At 41.6% G+C, this 17,925-nt stretch overlaps 1 protein-coding gene across 14 annotated transcripts; it reads right to left on the bottom strand.

Annotated features, from left to right (window-relative positions):
• LOC111250898 (uncharacterized) lies at positions 1-17,882 on the bottom strand. 14 transcript variants are annotated; one of them, XM_086991166.1, is made up of 14 exons: positions 17,537-17,631; positions 12,855-17,073; positions 10,932-11,542; positions 10,383-10,439; positions 9,010-9,242; positions 8,289-8,386; positions 5,906-6,453; positions 5,118-5,204; positions 4,829-4,982; positions 4,387-4,617; positions 4,054-4,242; positions 3,666-3,756; positions 2,655-3,500; positions 1-2,516 (listed from the first exon to the last, which is right to left on the bottom strand). In XM_086991166.1, the coding sequence occupies exons 8-14, from the start codon at positions 5,198-5,200 to the stop codon at positions 1,180-1,182; spliced, it is 2,931 nt and encodes a 976-aa protein (XP_086847292.1). In that variant the 5' UTR covers positions 5,201-5,204; positions 5,906-6,453; positions 8,289-8,386; positions 9,010-9,242; positions 10,383-10,439; positions 10,932-11,542; positions 12,855-17,073; positions 17,537-17,631; the 3' UTR covers positions 1-1,179. The 14 variants fall into 14 exon arrangements, with proteins under 14 accessions (XP_086847292.1, XP_086847293.1, XP_086847289.1 ...); XM_086991167.1 differs by having other exon boundaries at positions 9,014-9,242; XM_086991163.1 differs by lacking the exon at positions 5,906-6,453.
• Between the last annotated feature and the right edge of the window lie 43 nt (positions 17,883-17,925).

The following is a 17,925-nucleotide window of genomic DNA, read 5'->3' as shown; positions in this document are numbered from 1 at the left end:
TTTCCGTATAAATTTACAGGTTTTATTTTAAATAAATCCCTTAATAACAAAATAGCAAAACTGTACACTTCTTTCAGCTATAACCAAGCTCTTCTTTCGACCAGGGTTGAACCACTAAGCATCGTTATCTGTCACACAGAGTAAGACAGAAGCTAATCATCTCTGAGCACCAACATTGACTAGATGACCCCTAACGATTTACACAAAAAATAACCATAAATATCCATTCTGTTTGAAACTTGTCCTGTAGTTTCCTTAGAAAATTTTATATCGAATGTCTAATCAATAAACCATTTTCATTTCTCCTTAGGCGACACAGAGAGCCAATGATTAGCGTTTCGCTTATTTCTCTACACAACTTTGCGCTCCATACTTCTATCCATTCCCTGGTCGTCCGGTCTGTGCTTTTATCTGGCCATCCCAATACCGAATGGCAACACGGCATCTACCTCTTTTTCCGAATGGAGCACAGATTTCGATGGCTTGGTTGCTATATAGCGAGCTCGTAGGCCAGCTATTGTATGAGCACATATACTCTTCCTTTTGTATGTACAAACGACACTGAAACCACTTGGTAGTCTTCGCGATAGATTGAATTTGTGTTCGATTTGAGTGCTCAATTATTTACCGTAATCAGATTGAATATTAATTATTCACGATTTTCGTAATTCCGGAATTACGTTAGTCAATAAATGATGAAAATTAACAAGATTGTCAATGGGCATTATAGTGATGGACACAAGAAGTAGAAAGGCCTCTATACGAAGTAATGGCGTTGGTTGCTTACCATAGAGGTTCTAAGTTAATGATATTGCCGACGTTGACGTTAATAGATGAAAGTCGAATCGATAGCTATCTGCCGTATTGTACAAAAAAAAATATTGCTTATATATAAACGCGAATAATCATAGTTCATGTAGACGCTTCGCATACTCATGTGAAAATTATGACTGCCGTAGTTAGTTGGTCTCTTCCTAAGGTACCAATGAGATCATTGCCGTTATCACAGTGCCGTGGTCCCCAGCTGTTTGCCATAGGACTCAGTAAATGTGACGACCGCGCCTGCAGACTATCTCGTGAAAACCAACCAGCGGTCACTGCAGAGCATTTTTGAAATCGGTCGAATACCATTGCTGGTCACGCTGATTTAGAGCCCCATTTTTAACCTAATATTAAGCTTTATCTAATGTCCGGCCCGTTGACACCGGGATGCAAAAAGCTACAGCTTCCACCGAAGCGACAATGTCCTTGTTTGAAGAACTTGCACAGCGTGCGCGGAGGGCCCCGAATTTGGGATCTTCCGGCACCCCGAGCATTTCGTTGTCTGCGTTCATTATTGCCTCCACTTCCGGTGCCAGCTCCCCCGTGGCCCTGATGCGGACCAGGGCCCCCGGGTGGGCCCTGGTGATGGAGCATATCCGGGCCTGGCACAGGGCCTGGACCTGACTGCATTGGACCCCAGTGGCCACCAGATTCCTGATCAGGAATGATAGGTACCATTGGTAGTGGTCCGTGGGGACCTCCGTTAGGTGGTGGCATAAAAGGTGGTCCAAGGTGTCCTGGCATGGGCATATCGGGATGTCCACCCATTGGAGGTCCACCCATAGGTGGCGCTGGTCCCATTGGGAAGTGCTCCGGCGGTCCCTGGGGTATTATTGGTATTTCAGGTGGCATCTTCGGCATCGACAAAGGTGGTGCTTCTCCAGTTGGATTTCCTATGTTAGCAAAGAGATTTGTAAGCGCTGCAGGCAGCTCTCCCGGTACAGGATTGGAATTCTGTTGTTGCTGCTGCTGCTGCTGCTGCTGCTGTTGCTGTTGCTCTGGCCACGCATTTTCTTCCGGTGGAACAGCTTCAATGTCCTCCAGAGGAATGACTTTCACATCAACAGAATCATTTGGCCTTCGGTTTTCGGGTTCCGGCTCGACGGCAGAGTCGGGTACCATATGTCGACTGAAATAAATGACCTCGAGAACGCTTGCCTGACGTGCGGCTTCTATGTGGCGCATTTTTGACCCGCGTCCTATGTCTTCTGGCCGAAGTGAAGGAGCCCTCTCCGGTGGAATATCGATCAATGGGGGCATCCTCCACGCCTGCTGCTCTTCCATGCGGTCGTTAGGTGCACGAAGTCGCTCCCTTTCCATACGCATCTCAATCATCTTAATATCCATTCCCATCTGACCCATCTGTCCTTGCTGCATAGCCATATGATTAGCATTATTGACGTTTATTCTCTCATTAGGGTCGTTCTCAAAATAGTAGAAGGTCTTTAGGTCGCTTTCCTCTTTCCATCGGACACTTTTCTTGACCTTATTCTTGTTAGTCACAATGGTTAAAATAGACTTTACTCCTGAGGTATTGCTGGAAGGTTCTGGGAGAGTTTGCAGGATAACTGGTATTCCTTCTTCCTCAGTTTCAGCAGATTCGTCAACTTTTACCTCATTTGCAGCACTTTCTGTAGGTGCCGAACTGCTCGTCTCTTGTGAACTCGAGGATGTTGACTCCTGAGAAGCCTCATCTGTAATATATACGAAAAGAAATTACACTTAGAAATTTGCTACACGCAAAATGGTACGCCTAACATCATAGATAGATTGACATATTATAAAATATGATAATTTATGTATTCCTTCGAAGGTTCTAGTCAGTTCGTTACCTTCCGTACGCTCGACCTTCACATCCTGAGTAGTCAGTTTGTCTTTTCCGTTCGTCTCATCGTCATCATTGTCCTGCTTGGTCATTGTCTTCCGCGGTCTATTTCTGAGGCTTCTTCTAAGAGGTGTCTTCTCATCGTCAGTCCTTTCCTCCAGTGTATCTTTGTAGAAGGATAATTTTGGCGGTGCACTAATGGAGGTCGCTGCACTTTCTTCTTTGACACCTTCCATCGGGTCGGCTTCACCACTCCCTTTTACTTCAGTGTCAGGCTCAGCTTTCAATACCTCCACAGGCTGAATATCCTTGTTGAATTCACAATCCCCTGCTGGACCTTCTTCACCACTCTCGTCCTTGCTGTTCTCGCGTCTGACGCCATCCATTGCCTTTTTATCGCTGCCAATCTTTTTCTTCTTTTTAATTTGGCCCGGCTTTTCGGCGTGGTTGGATGCATTTAGGGCGTTCATAAAGCCTTCGTTTTCCATAATCAGATGTGAGGCCTTAGGAGCAATCAGTTTGATGTTGCCAACCATTTGCTCGGTTTGATTCATGTGAGCGCTCATGAGCGAGGCGCGAACCCCGCTTGGACCAGAGAGGTTACGCATTCGGGATACTGCAGGGACTGACGGCTTGCTAATAATAGACGAAGGACCTCCTGTTAAAGGTTTTGTTACCTTCTTTTTTAAAGACGGAGCGTTATCGTCCTCGAGAAATGATGTTAACCGTAGCTTGGACCCAAACTCCTTGACGGTCTTTGGTCGTTCCGTCTTTGGCTTTCGGACTTCCGGCGGAGTTGGTGGTCGAGGTGGGACCACGTCACTTAGATCTTCCATTTCGACGGAAGGTTTCTCTGCAAGCCGCAAATAAGGCATGCATTTATTAGACAAAATTTGTATCACAGAAAATACTTGATTGTTTACATCATCTCCATGCCGGAATAGAATCATCCTTATCGCGTCTTATATTCAGCATATGTTGTATATCTGCATGCATGAAAGTATTCAAATATACGTACGGTTGAGGGATGGATCTGAGTTTTCCGTTGTAGCCTTGAGTTTCTTGTGATCCTTATCTTCTCTATCGTCTGCTTCCTTACGTTTTTCACCCTAAATTAGACGTAAAATTATATTAGCAAATGTAGTCAATATACTTTCACAGTGACGTCTACAATCAAACGTTTTGAAAATATTTTCTTTATTTTCCCATATATTATGTGGCATGTATACTTTATGGCTGACTTCACAGTTACTCTTAACCCCAAAAAACCATCGATCTCAACTAGCAAAAGCTACTAAGGTAGCAAGAAAATAGCTCGACCAATATATCAACTATCATATTCATCTAATCAAGAGAACGTTAAAAACAATCAGTAAACTTAAAAGAAATTACAAAAAGTAGCTTACCTTCCCGTCCTTGTCCCGTCGATTGCTGCTTCTGTCCTTGTCTTTGCTACTGTCCTTTTCTCCCCTAGACCTATCACGTTCTTTATAACTACGATCTTTGCGGTCGCGGTCCCGGTCCTTGTCTTTATCCGATCTGGATGAAGATTTATGAGAAGATGACGACGACGACTTATGACGGTCCTTATCATCCTGCAATTTAATCCAGCTTTTAGTTTCTGTACTTATTGATTCCCTAATATAGCCCTCAGGTAATAAAGTAGTTACGGCTATAATTTAATGTTAAACTAGTACAACTTCACTAAATCAATGAATAATTGATAAACAGATACAAACCTTCTTTTTATCATCATCGTGCCGACGGCTTTTTTCCTTATCACCTCGATCTTTTTCACGGTCTTTACGTTCTTTCCGCTTTTCGCGGTCTTTATCTTTCAACTCTTTTTCGCGCTCCTTATTATCTTTCGCTTCTTTTTCTTCGGGACTCGACTTGATGAGCTTCATCCATTTGCCCACGAGGGCTTCTGCCTGCTGAGCCAACAGCGGATCTTCATGTTTACCCAAGCCCTGAGAATTTGCACAAACCAACTTAACTTTCAACTCTACGTCTATAGAAAATAACCTCACATGACTATAGTATATCTAACACAAAACAGAGGAATTGTCGGCTGAATCCTCAAATCTGTTGGTATAATTTCTATGTCTATTTTATAAAAGTTCGTACAATAGTATTTTCTCAAAATTACCCATATATTTAGCAATACGCGTATCATTTTACCTTTACAATTTTGGCAATATTATTTGCTTTTAGCCTTTCGACAGTCATAGGAAGTTTGTCGAGGAGCGCAACAAGTTCCTTGAGAAAACTGGGGTTATCTTTGGCCTCTCCGATCCAGAGCAATAGAGTGTCCCAACCATCACGCTCCAAATATCTGTAAATTAAGAAACATGTATTTTATACAGCGGTCTTGCAAAATTTATAAGTACTGCTCATCAAAATATTAAAAACCTATAGCCTTTGTCCATTCACGGAAATTTGTAACTACTCTTGATAAAAGTATGCTTACATTTCAAGAATCTCTGGAGCGGTTGCCCTTAGCACGCAACAATAGATACAGCGGCTTACCAATTTGCGTGAGAAACGTTTCATTAAACTGAAAAGAAACGACACAAACAATTAGTTTTTGTTGAAGAGTCGCTTAAATTTATGACCTAATAAATTTAGTCTATCTAGAAAAATAATTTAAGTTAACAGAACTCTACAATTTTAATGAGGTGACTTATCAAATTGTTAGCTCATAAATTACCAATTATAAATCATCAAGATAAATTATTAGTATTCAAACTAACTAAAGATAAAATAAATACGTATTAAATTCCACCTATATGTCTACTAGGCATATATTATACTAGATATACTTAGATATACTATATTATACTTAGATGTTAAAAAAATAGTGTCGATTTTGTATTGCGCTTAAAATAATGATTCTGTGTTGAGTCAATGAATACAATTTTATACGGTACGGTAGGTCTCTCTCTACAGTCGCACAAGTCACGCGGTACCGAGTATGATACAGGACCTCAAAAAGCTACCCATAGCATTCCACCAAAAGAGATTTTAACATTATATATATATATATATATATATATATATATATATATATAATATATATATATATATAGTAGTGGCCTGTCTGGATACCTGACTTTCCTTAGATGGGAACGATTATGGATCGCTTGATGCGCCGTTTGACATCCCGCACGGCATGATTTGTGAACAATGCAGAACATCTTTATACATAAAACGTGATTTAAGCGTGTAATTTTTTCTTATCTACGATGGTATGCGCACCTGGAGAAATGGGCTGTTTCTTGAAGATTTTACGGATTTTACATGAAGGGCCGTATAGGTAAGTGAGACCTTGTTATTGAAGTCAGATCCATTAGATTTTTGAAGTAGATGACGCATTGATAAAATCCACTCAGCCCACCATAATCAAAGGTTATTGTACACATATCATTGCTAAGTCTTGTCCAAGCGCTTGAATTTAACCTTACTAACTTTCCAGAACTTTTGTATGCCGCGGACCGCTTCATTGGCTGCTTTCAGATACTTGTTAAACTTTTTTATGTCTAATCATGCAGCAGAACTTAGAATCCTACAGACTTATACATATGGAGGGTAGTCTTATATTCAGCCAGTTGAAAATCTCCACGAATTATTTTCGCATGCTACAGCGAAAAAGCTTACACGACACGGTAGAACACATTCATTTTAGGAAAGGTTATAACTACCACAACCATCATCATTATCTTCATAATGTTCTGGTTGTCTTCATTGGTCATTTGGAGATTTGGTAGTCTCTTCCTAAGCGTCCTCAAGCTCTTCTTTCTCGTCACCTGCGCACACAGAGAAGGCCGCTTCATAATTATACTGAGCTAAAATCTGAGGCCGAGCTGAACGTAAATTTGCCCTGGTCTTTCTAAATATATATTTTGGCTTCAATTGATTTTTGACACCGCGAGAAGCTGAAAATCTGCTTTTTTATAGGTATGATTTTGCCAGAGCTGTGGGCTGGTGTAATAAGGTATACTACCCAAAATTACCCGGATTTGATTAAAGGTCAGTTTTTTTCCTTACACGGCAGTGAAAAATACAAGAATAAACCACTATTTTTTAGCGATTTTTCTTGAAAATGATACAGTCGTCCTTTCTAGGCATCACTCTTAAGTCGTAATATACGTTGTTTTATTTTAGTACATAGCCGACAATCATCTGCCGTATAACAGATTACGCATAATTATCTTCAGGTTGTTAACCCATACTTTACTTCTGAGTAAATGCTTTTAAGTTAGAGACGATTCGATATTGCATGGATTAAACGTTTGTTACGAGGTAACTCCACAAGTTGCCGCTTGATTTGTAGTTTTCTAACTTTAATTTTTTTAGGAGATTCTGCCTTAAGCGAGTGTGGTCCATTCGCTCGGATTTCAGAATATGGTGGCACGCACGGCGAAACAACCCATTCTCAAATCTGGGGAATGATACGTTTTAATTAAGAAGCTTCACATACGCCTACATTTTTCGTTTTTGTTTACGTTGATACCCAAGTATTGAAATCTTCAATGTCTTTGTACGTTACAAACATTTTTACGATTACTTTTCGTTTCATATGCTCCTTCAGTAATTTCTCAGTTTTATACGTTCGTCAGATAAGGTTACCGGATTCCATAACTTAACATATATAAATGAATGAATTCATGTTATGCTTACCTAGTTTTCTCCCCTCCCCCACTTCTACAAACTGAGATATTTTCCGTTCAGAAAGTAGGTATATGTGGCCTTAAGTTGAATCAGACATATATTTTTGTTGCAAAGGGCGCTGGCCTTTTCTCAATCACTTTTAATTGAGTCTGTACCTCCAGTCATCATGTGGCTGATATTTTGGGAAAGTAACAAACAACACAGATTACAGTCTAATACACCGTTGTTTAACTTCGCGTTTTCTAGTCTATTATTCGTCGATTATACAATATGCGTGAGTGGTGTTGCGGCTGTCGCTTATTTCGAGTTCACGTCCGGTACTGCCGCAAAGTATTACTGCTGCTTTTCGTTCTATTTCGTTGCCGACGATATGCGAACACTTTCGTGATTCGCTTTCTCCATCCAGATACTCAGGAAACGAGCTCTTTCAGTGAGAAAGGACACGACGCGGATATTGGTTCAATTGCCGAAACTTTATTTACTCATCATCCTTTATTGTTTACATACAACTTGTTATGTACATGACATTCTACCTATGTATATATTAATATGTTTGTAGTAACATAAATATGTATCAGAAACAAATCATTCAGCCCCCGTTTATCTGGCCTTACCTTGATACAGAGTCTCAACGATTAACAGACCAAAGGAATGGAGTGCGCCTATGGAGTCTCCAAAAATATCCAATTGGCTCATATCGCTCGTATTACTCGTCAATGTAGTGCTGTTACTACTGATTGCTATGTGTTTAAACCAAACAAGTTATATAAGGCATTCACGCATTTGCAGATCAAATTAAATGACGTGCCGTTTGAGACACTTGTGTATCTCCGTTGAAGAGTCTGTCTTTTGTTTATATTGTATCCTGCATGCTTGTGTTAGATGTATATGCCGGCCGTGTTCCCGAGTGTGACTATACTAACTATGCTAAAAGCAAACTAAGAAAATTAACTAATGCTTTAATACAAACCTAGATAGCCTTTGCACTTCGGTAGCATCTTTGATGCCACCGTCTGTTGAAAGAAGTGGCGAAAGAGCCTTCAGCAATTGTGCTGGATCGATAGGCGCCTAAAAGAACAAGCAAAAGACACATTGTCAAAACACAAAATCTAACAAGTTTTCATCTACTTCTTTCATTTTATAAATAACTACGTTGGTCGACTAAGGCCGGCTAGCGACACGAACAAAAAAAGGACTCCGACGAGTCAAGTGGGGAAAATTATGATTTTCCACAAACTATACCGAAAATTCTTTCGGTACTTTCTTTATGTACTTATATTTAATGATCTCATCTAGAGCCCTTACCCACATTGATTCGCATAATCGTAATTTCAGCTCGAGCTGCCAAGATATCAGTGTAAATAGCAGACTAAATCCACAACATCTCACCCAGGTTAATAAAATTTACGTAAAAGAAGCATCCTATCACCCAGTGTATGTAACTCTAATAAAGTTACATACACTGGGTAAACTCAGATCTCATATTCGTGAAAGATACTGATAAAATAAATCCACCTCAGTAGTTGCCTGTCTGCAAGAATAACACAAATTCCCCTTCCATCGGCAACTATGTTTGCGAGCGATACGTAGTTGATCCAGACGGTTTATAATTATGGGTGATCAACAAAGGGGATAAAGTTTTGCACAGTGTACACACAGTGATTAATTGTATATAGTGGTAGTGTACATACATACACCTGTCGACTTCGTGCTTGTATTAGGAATCCGACAATAGCTTCTGAATCTCCATTCTCGTCTCGCTCCCTTTCATCCGGGAAGCGGCAGTGCAACAAAGAATGGGATCACCCACCAAGATCGACCCGTCACCCAGCTCCGTACGTTAAACGTCTCGTGGGTGTGAAATGACGGCGGTAGCGCCGGCGGGTGTTGAGGGTCGCATGTAGGTTGGGTTCTTGCGGAAGCTCTATGCGATTCAGACGAAGGGAATTATAGCGTGATTAAATGCGGTCGATATCCGTCGACACTCTACGATCGGTGAGAACAACAGTACGTCAGATTCAACTGGCGTAACATATGAACGACACAAGGGCAGCTAGATTTTCTGGCAGACGAGTATACTTTTTGTAAACTTATAAACGCGTTGACTCCATATTTATACTAAACGTCTGTCACTGTGAAAATTACTGTCGAGAAATACAGACTCAAGCTCATGATTGTATTATTTCATAAAAAGCCTGGAAGACAATTTTAGTATCTCGAAAATTATTAAAAAATTATAAAACGGACCCTAGCACCCTCATATAATTTCATATTTTTAGCCTGACTGAAATAGATACTTGCGTTCTATTTTAGTTATATTACCATTCAACGCGTTCATTTAAGTTTAACTATATATTCTTGCATTCTCAGGCAAACATTTTAAAATTACAAATCTTGGCTTGTAATTTTCGGTAACTACAAGATAACTATGTCTTGCACATGATGATCTTAGTTGCATTTGCCAAAAGTGCTATTCTCTGCTAGAGATTTTGGGTTAACCCACGCTCATATAAAACTTGTGTGAAGGTGTAAATTTTCACACGAGGTATAATCCGGTAATTTGTAATTCAAAAAATGTTCGTTGTATTTCGCTTAAATTCGTTGGATTTTCAATCCCTACACCCCATAAACATTGTAAGACAAATTTTGCACAACATTACTACAGTATATCGACCTAGCTTACACAAATTAAATTCACATTCTATACATTACAACAATGCACCCCATATCTGCTATGCTGCTACTACTACTAAAATGAACTTGTTCACCATATAAGCGCTCAACTGTATGTGATCGAGCAACACTTGCGTCGTAAACATTTTCTTAGAAGTTACTGATAACGTACTACAGCTTACTTTAGCATATCGATTTAATATGTCGACAAGATCGGTGTAACCTTGAACGAAATGTCTAGTGGCTAGCAGGCTTTAGGCTAAACTCCATCACTCTTTTACATAATGATTTACTTTTTTGGGAACGCCTGTCAAATGCATTGATACCGAAATACATGGTATAATTATCCTAACTTGTGTAACATGTAAAATGTATCAGCTGATTAGCTCACCATTATCTCACTTCAGTGAGATGTTCTTCTTGTGCCATCTCGCCAAACGTTCCTCACCTTTAATTCGGTTACGACTTTTCAGACTACGTCAATGGTTTCAATAAAGATATACATTTGAAGACAATTTGGCCTGTATTAACTGGCGGTTTCACGCATTTACATCAGACCCGTTTCAATTGACTTCGACTGAGACGTGGAAAAATTGTAATGTCTACGATTATATTAGTAATATATTCAACATCCGCAAAGAATGTTCCGATTAACTCTTTCCTTCGAATGGTTGAGGACTGTGAGACCTCAAATCCTTCGTCGAGTGTAAATTTTAATTTGCGACTTCAGTATTTCATACTTTTCTAATTCAATAGTGACGGAAACGCAACGGATTCCAGACTAACTTGTTACTGAATTGTGTTTGGATTTTCCTAACTCAACCTGGCTGGTCTTTTGCCATGACTTCTTGGGTCATGCCACTACAACCGTCGGGTAGCTCGTAATGTTTATGTATCCTCCACTTTTACGCACATGTCCTTAGATATTCGAACGACTTACCATTGCATTGAGACTGAAGCTTCTGTTGAATGTATCCTATGAACAGAACGAAGACGTTCTATTTCCGTCTTTCTTCCTTCTAACGCCGTGCTCAGAATTTCAAGAGCCAACTAGCCTCATATTCCTTTGCCTCTTGAGCAACGCTTCTTGATATCGTTGTATCCCAATAACGACAGACGTGGTGAAAAAACGCGCAAATAAGAGGATTCAATCCAATACAAAGTCCTACGAACTTAGCATTACAAGTATTCTTGCTGTACGCTCAGAACGGGATGCTGTGAACTGTTCGCTGTGTCACCGAGTTGGCAAGAAGCGGTTATTTGCTTAACAGCATTAAGCGAAGATTCAGCCGCCGTCGCCAGCCTTCAGTTTCATGAATGATGATAGAACTTCTGAACTATCAACAAGCAATGAATACGACAGGACAAACGTTCAGCAACGCACCGATCTGTGTGCTCTGACTTTGTTAAGTCTATGCTAGAACAACTTCGGACTTTGTTGGAAAGGACAAATATCAACCTCTTATCTGTAGTGTCTGTTTTTGTCTGTTTTCCCCTTGCAGGTCGAGCACACGTTTTAGATCCTGGACGCTTCTTCGCCTTCAACATTCACTAAAAAAGATTAAGCACAAATTTAGACAACCCTACGACCGCTTACCTTTGTATAACCCTACCACCTCGGCAAAACTCATGACCCTTGTCATACTTCCATGAGGACCACAACTTCATTTCTTATTTTATAATTCCTGTGGAAACACCTCTTAATACTATCTCGCTATGTGTAGCTAACCCCAGCGCTAAAGAAATCATTCACAGTGGATGTACAAGACTTGCTGGTATACAACCGCACTTGAGCACTCCCGTGCGTACTCTACATACGTTTACCTATTATTTTAATGCGTCTACTTAATAGGAAAAACAACAAAAATCATTAAGGGGCAGTTCTTAATAGGATCGCCGATCAACCAGATCATAAGCCATCTTCAGTAGCTACATTCGCTATATAACTGCCCTACTGTATAAAAGTCGGGTCTGGGACTACACGATATAATCTCGCCTTCTGGCTAACATTCGGGCAAATTTATGTGATTCACTCCGCTTCACCGGTTACGCTGAAGCATATGGCATTTTAAGATTTGCTCACTCAGTATCGCTTTAATCGCAAGGAATACGAGACATTTCGTTTTATTGCTTTATCAAGTCTTAGCGACGTGTTTTTTACAGTCTAGCTTGCGCTGATCATACAACTGTTGCTGCTGTTGTTATCTATAGCGTACCACGAAATCAGTCTTCCACATACGTGCAACAAACTCCTTATCGAAAGTCAATTACAATATCTTTCAAAACTTCTTGCTGCTCATGACTGTAGACAGGATAAAGACGTAACTGGTCTGGTCTGGTCTAAGATATTGGATTATACGTGATGAAATCCGCACATGGTGCAAGACAAATCGATCGCCGTGACATTTTATGGGCTATAATTACCATGTAGTGATACCTTGTTAACAGGGAAAACAAATACAGCAAATATGTCAGCAAGTTTTAGTTGGTGTTTCTTAATTTCACCTTGTATTCAATCTGGATTCGGCCTGATATTTTTTGCCGCTTAGCCAACAGAGGATTCTGTAAATCTACACTGAACCAATAACAGGTCTTTCAGATACAAATATATCTTGTAAGGTTAGGTTAGGTTATGTCTAACTCATTAATTTCCTTCAATAATCTATTGAACGCATGCACTTCGAATGTGTTACTTTCTAGTGGATTCACATGTCATTTGGAAGACTCGCTTCTAGGCAAGCTTACACCAGTTATTACTAGTTAGCTATTAATAATTCGATCACATCTCCCGATATATGTAATAATAATTTCTATTAACAACACGTTATAAAAGATGGCTGCGTCTACTCTATCACCTGCTTACTCTCATCTTCGTTGTAACTTTTAAACTCCGATTTGTTTGTGTGACTTTTTCCTGCGATTTTTCCCCAGTATTCGTTGCAGGTCGGCATATTTCGTTGTTATTCTCGTTGTTGTTTAAACTGCGATTAACATTAGCACCCATTATCAAACATTTTGGGCAAGGGAATAGTACACCTTACTTGACGCATACGCGCGATCAGCGTCGCGAGAAGGTAAGCGAATGTACTGGCCGTGTGTCATCATATCGCACTTCTTTGAAATATGTAGAAACAACTACTTTTAGTCGATCAGCATAGCCTCTAACAGACGTGCGCATGCTTACCAGCGAATCAATTTCCCGACAATCAAAACGTCAGCCAGCGTCCCAACTAAACAGAAGATTCTTCAATGCAACTGAGACAATCGTTTGCGCTGATGCATTCTGTTCATACTCGCCGGTGTGCATCATCACCATCCCAATGACACTTAATACCAAAATAATACTAAACAAGCTGCTCCAGAACTCCAGTGAGGTGCAGGAACCTGTTGGCGACGAAAACGAAGTCACATGAGCTGGCGGAGCTCCCTCGAGGACTTTATAAATACCCCAGGTCGATACAGCAGGTACAGTATTCCCCAACAAAGAAACTACTCTTTGTCTGTTCGTTGCTTCATGACAGCAGCGCCACCGGGATCTACTACAAGATAGATTATATATTCGTTGCTCTCCACCAGAGAACAACGGGTACAGGATTATGTGAAGGGATAGAGGGGGAGGGTGAACCTTCTCAATAGATATATTTGTATATATATATATATATATACAAATATATATATATATATATATATATATATATATATACACAGAAACAAAAGTAATCAAGAGTGATTAACTCTGGTTAATGTAAGAAAAGTCCGGTCCCGCTTATGTTCGCAGTTTACACTGCTCTAAACTTTACTTACAATTTTCCGTTCTATTGCACTAAAGCTACGCTTAACCACTATCATTTTCTCCACATCAGCAAAGACATCTCAATTTGTGTTCCACTGTCTTTCTTTAGATCCCGTTTTTAATCGGGGTCGGTCCATAAATGACGTAACGCCATATTACTATTTGTCCTCCTGTGAGAAACTATCGCCTAGGCTTAACATGAACACTACAGGATGGCGATCGTCATGATCTTGTTTCGTTCCAACTATTTTCTCTATAGCGCGCAACAATCCCGAGCCATAAGAACCTACCAACTGTGAGGATGTAAAGGCGGTTCGCCTGGCTAAACGACGCCACTGCAAACCCAACCTATATAGAGGAGCCCGACAGGCACTGGCCCTTGGCTAAACGTCCAACAAAGCCCTGCCCAACAAATACTTCATAGCCACACAACGACAATCGAATAGACGGCCATCTAACAGCCAAGATGGCTTTTGCCTCGGAGATGATTGGCAATAGCTGCGGTGGCGGCCGCGGCCACTGCGTCAGCCATAACGTGCGTAGTGCTCGCGTTGTAAAGCCGTAGTCGGTGGCAGTAGCAGCAGCTCTACCACAAGCGCACAGGGCCAAACAGCGCCGCCTGGCCTCACTTCGTTGGCTTCTGTTCTATGCAGCTTTCGTCTGTGCTGCAGACACACGCGCGCACGCACGCACACACACACACACAGACACACTCACACACACAGGCGCACAATGTCGATGGCCGAGTTGCGTGTTTGTGGCCGCGCATGCGCACCAATTGCTACATGTCATCTCGGCTTATGGCTGTTCTTGCTGGCGCTGCTTCTGAAACTATGGCTACAGCATGCCGCCCAGCCAGATAGGCAGGCAGGCAGGCACCCAGGCAAGCCAGCAGGCGAACAAGCGAGCAAACATACCAGGGTCGCAGCCAGGCGGCGATATCACCCAGAACCTACCCCACCACCACGAATATACCGCGGTTCTACACGAGAACCAACGACAGCCACACGATTGAAAGGACTAAGCCTCAGCCATCCATCCACCCCGCCAGCTAAACTGACAGGGAGTAGTCGCACGTGCACCAATAGCGCGTTGCCAGCCGCGTAGCTTTGATAATAATGATCGAAAGTTAAAAAAAAAAACTGCAGAAAGGATGGAAGGGGAGCCAGGCGAAACAGCCCAACACGGTGTAGCGGTCTGTCTGTGCTGCTTGCCATACATAAGAATCTCACGAAAATTTTAATGACGTTGCTCTTTGCTACGCAAAAAAAGGTAACCAACGCGTTAAATATACCTGGCATTTTTGTATTCGTTGATGTCTATTTTTTTTCCAATATGCCGACTTAAAAGAGCAGGTTTAAGTTGTTAGATGTAACTAGAATAAATCGATGAAAATGCACTGCTGAGATGAACGTATTACCACACTCACCGAGACAGTCACATCCGTGTTTTCACGCTCAAAGTTCGTAGCGTGCAATTTAACGATTGAACCACTTGGGACGACCTATTTAGGTATAGGCTCGATTAGCGGCTATTATATATGAAGAAACAATATGGGCCACAGCAGCAGAAACAGCATTTCACCTGTTGTTATCATTCCGCATACTAAGCAGCTTGGCAATTCTATGCAATTCGAATTGTTTGTTGTTCCCCTTTTTTTAATTGAGAGTACATCTCTATGTAAAATTTTCTTAATAAAACCACCTGTACATAAATCAATACGGATAAAACTCGATGCCATAGCTGCATTTCAATATATTATATGAGCAATAGGTTACCGTACATTTTTACGCAGTTAGTGCCACAAGTTTTCCTTTGAACACAACGTCGTCTTCGGCAGCTTTACTGTCGCTATTTGTGCCCCATCATTGAAGCGATTTTTTTTGTAATTGCATTTACAGAAGAGGGAATGGGAGAGAATTACAGTTTCTGTTGACATACGTGACACAATGACCGAGTAGTAATAGTATTAATACTGATAATCCGTGGCTAATCGACAGCAACAACATGAAGATCAGCAATGGCACAGTTGTAAACGACTAATCAACCATACGGTATGGGAAGAAGTGACTTTGCCGTGTTTTTTACGTCGCCATCATCTCACCATAGCAACGAACGGCCGGCCTATTATAGCAAACAGCAGCGAGTATTGAGTACAGCAGTATTGAAAACTGCAGTCATCCTCTCGGCGACGGCAGCACACACGTTTCCGAAAAGACAATCACAGCGTTCAATATCATCAACAACAACAACAACAACTGAAATTAACAGGGCAATAGTAGAAACACTGTTCCAAACGAAGCTAAAGGGGAGGGCAGAAGGTTGATAGGGGTAAGCGCGACAAAAATTCACTCATGTATAAACATCCATCCATATGAACATTATCCATTGAGTATTGCGTGGGCCGTGATTGCGGCTCCCTGAGCAGCGCAAAGATTGAAGACGATGAATCTTCGCTTTCTGACTGCCTGTGCCTTTTCCTAAGGTTCGGCAGGTTGTCCGATGTGGTTGCTTGCAGCAGTTGCGGTAGATGCTACTACCGCCTTGAGCAGCGGCAGCAGCACAAGTAGATCGGCAGACATAATTTTAACGATGATGCTGCTGCTGCTGCTGCTACTGCTGCTGCTGCTAATGGCTAGCGGGTTCTCGCTTTGCTGGTTTGAACTGAGGACTAGGGGGTCGATGACAAAAACATGGCGATGTACCATTGGTAACACCTGTATAACGATAATACGGCGTTACTAGATGTCAGCTGATTTCATTATTTATCACCAGCGAAACAGACCGACGTGGCAACGATTGTATTCCCCACAACCTCACTTTTCTAGCAAACAACCAACGATCGAACGAACGGGCAATTATTGTGAAGAGGCTTAAAATAGGCCCAGCATAGAGCTAAGCCACACTGGCTGGCTGGGCGGCATGTCGCCGGATTTTCGCCATCCGTTGATACGAGCGAGCTTGTCGCGGGACAGGCTCGTCGTCTATTCGTTTGATGGACGAATCACGCGACGCTGCGATACAGACTCCGACTTGACGAAACGAGGATAGAAACAGAAGAGAACCGGGGGTTAACCGAGACAGATTCATCCGTACCTAAATTTGTGCTTAATTTTTCCGACAACTCTCGGAGGAGGAGGGGGAAGAGTTCGCTGATGTTTAACTTCTCGAAAAAATATCTTCGGTATAAATCCTGCTGTCAATCAATTTTCTTATTAAGGATCAACAGCCAGGATTGTAGCCTTCCGCAGTCGAGGTGTTGAGCCGCGATGGGTCGTAAACGCCAAACCTGAAATGCAGTAGAAGATGAAACGCACTTCCGTTAGCCACCGCTATCCATACGCGGGGCGTTGCATGCAGACAACACTATTACACAAGCATGTAACGACTCGCCGCTTAAGTCGTATCTCATTCATCATCATCACGACCAACTGCAGCTAAGTGACCATCATATTTCTTATACAGGACCTATGCGATCGACAATCCAACGTAAGCGTTACACGACAATTGGACCCTTATCAGTGTCTGTCTGTCTGTCTGCCTATGCCTCTTTGTATAATGAGGACTCCTGTTAGTTTTCGATTGTGAGTTATCGAAGCTACGGCGACCTTTCGAGGTTTAGACTTCGAAAATCGATAATACTACATTGTACTTGGTGCGACACTTTCTTTTGGCATAAAACGTTTGTACGCCTAACGAAAAACACAACAGAACAAAATGAAACATGACGGTCACGTAACATATTAACATACTGTGAGTCAACGCATACGCCCTACAGCAGGACACGGTGGAATTTCTCGATACGTAAAACGCCAAAAAACAGGCAGTGAAGTTGCACCTACCGTTGCTGGAAAGCATCTGAGAGCTGATTCGCTGCGCAGATCTACGCGTTCAGAGGGAGAGGGTGAGATTACCGGTTGTGAACCGGTATTCTTTGTACTGCAGTATTATTGAGCCGTTTAATATTGTCAGTTTCTTGGACATTATTCAAATGCTGAGGTGGGCAACCCAGGTCAAAGTAAATCAAACACAAACGATTACCAAACGTATTTTATATCTAATACGTTTCATCGGTCGCCAATGTCGATCATGCATCCATCTGGTGAAAACGAACAATCGAAAATGGGCTTTGCTCGTTCTT

This window comes from Varroa destructor, unplaced genomic scaffold, assembly GCF_002443255.2.
Source record: "Varroa destructor unplaced genomic scaffold, Vdes_3.0 BEIS01000005.1, whole genome shotgun sequence".
Classification (NCBI taxonomy): domain Eukaryota; kingdom Metazoa; phylum Arthropoda; class Arachnida; order Mesostigmata; family Varroidae; genus Varroa; species Varroa destructor.
Note: the sequence above shows the minus strand (reverse complement) of the source record. Positions and strands in the feature narration are given on the sequence as shown.

Bases quoted from the DNA above. Each gene is read 5' to 3' on its own strand.
- LOC111250898 (XM_086991159.1), bottom strand. The intron at 4,618-4,828 runs GTAAAATGATAC...GCAAATTCTCAG, and splicing joins ATATTGCCAAAATTGTAAAG to GGCTTGGGTAAACATGAAGA. The intron at 2,517-2,654 runs GTAACGAACTGA...TATATATTACAG, and splicing joins GAAGGTCGAGCGTACGGAAG to ATGAGGCTTCTCAGGAGTCA.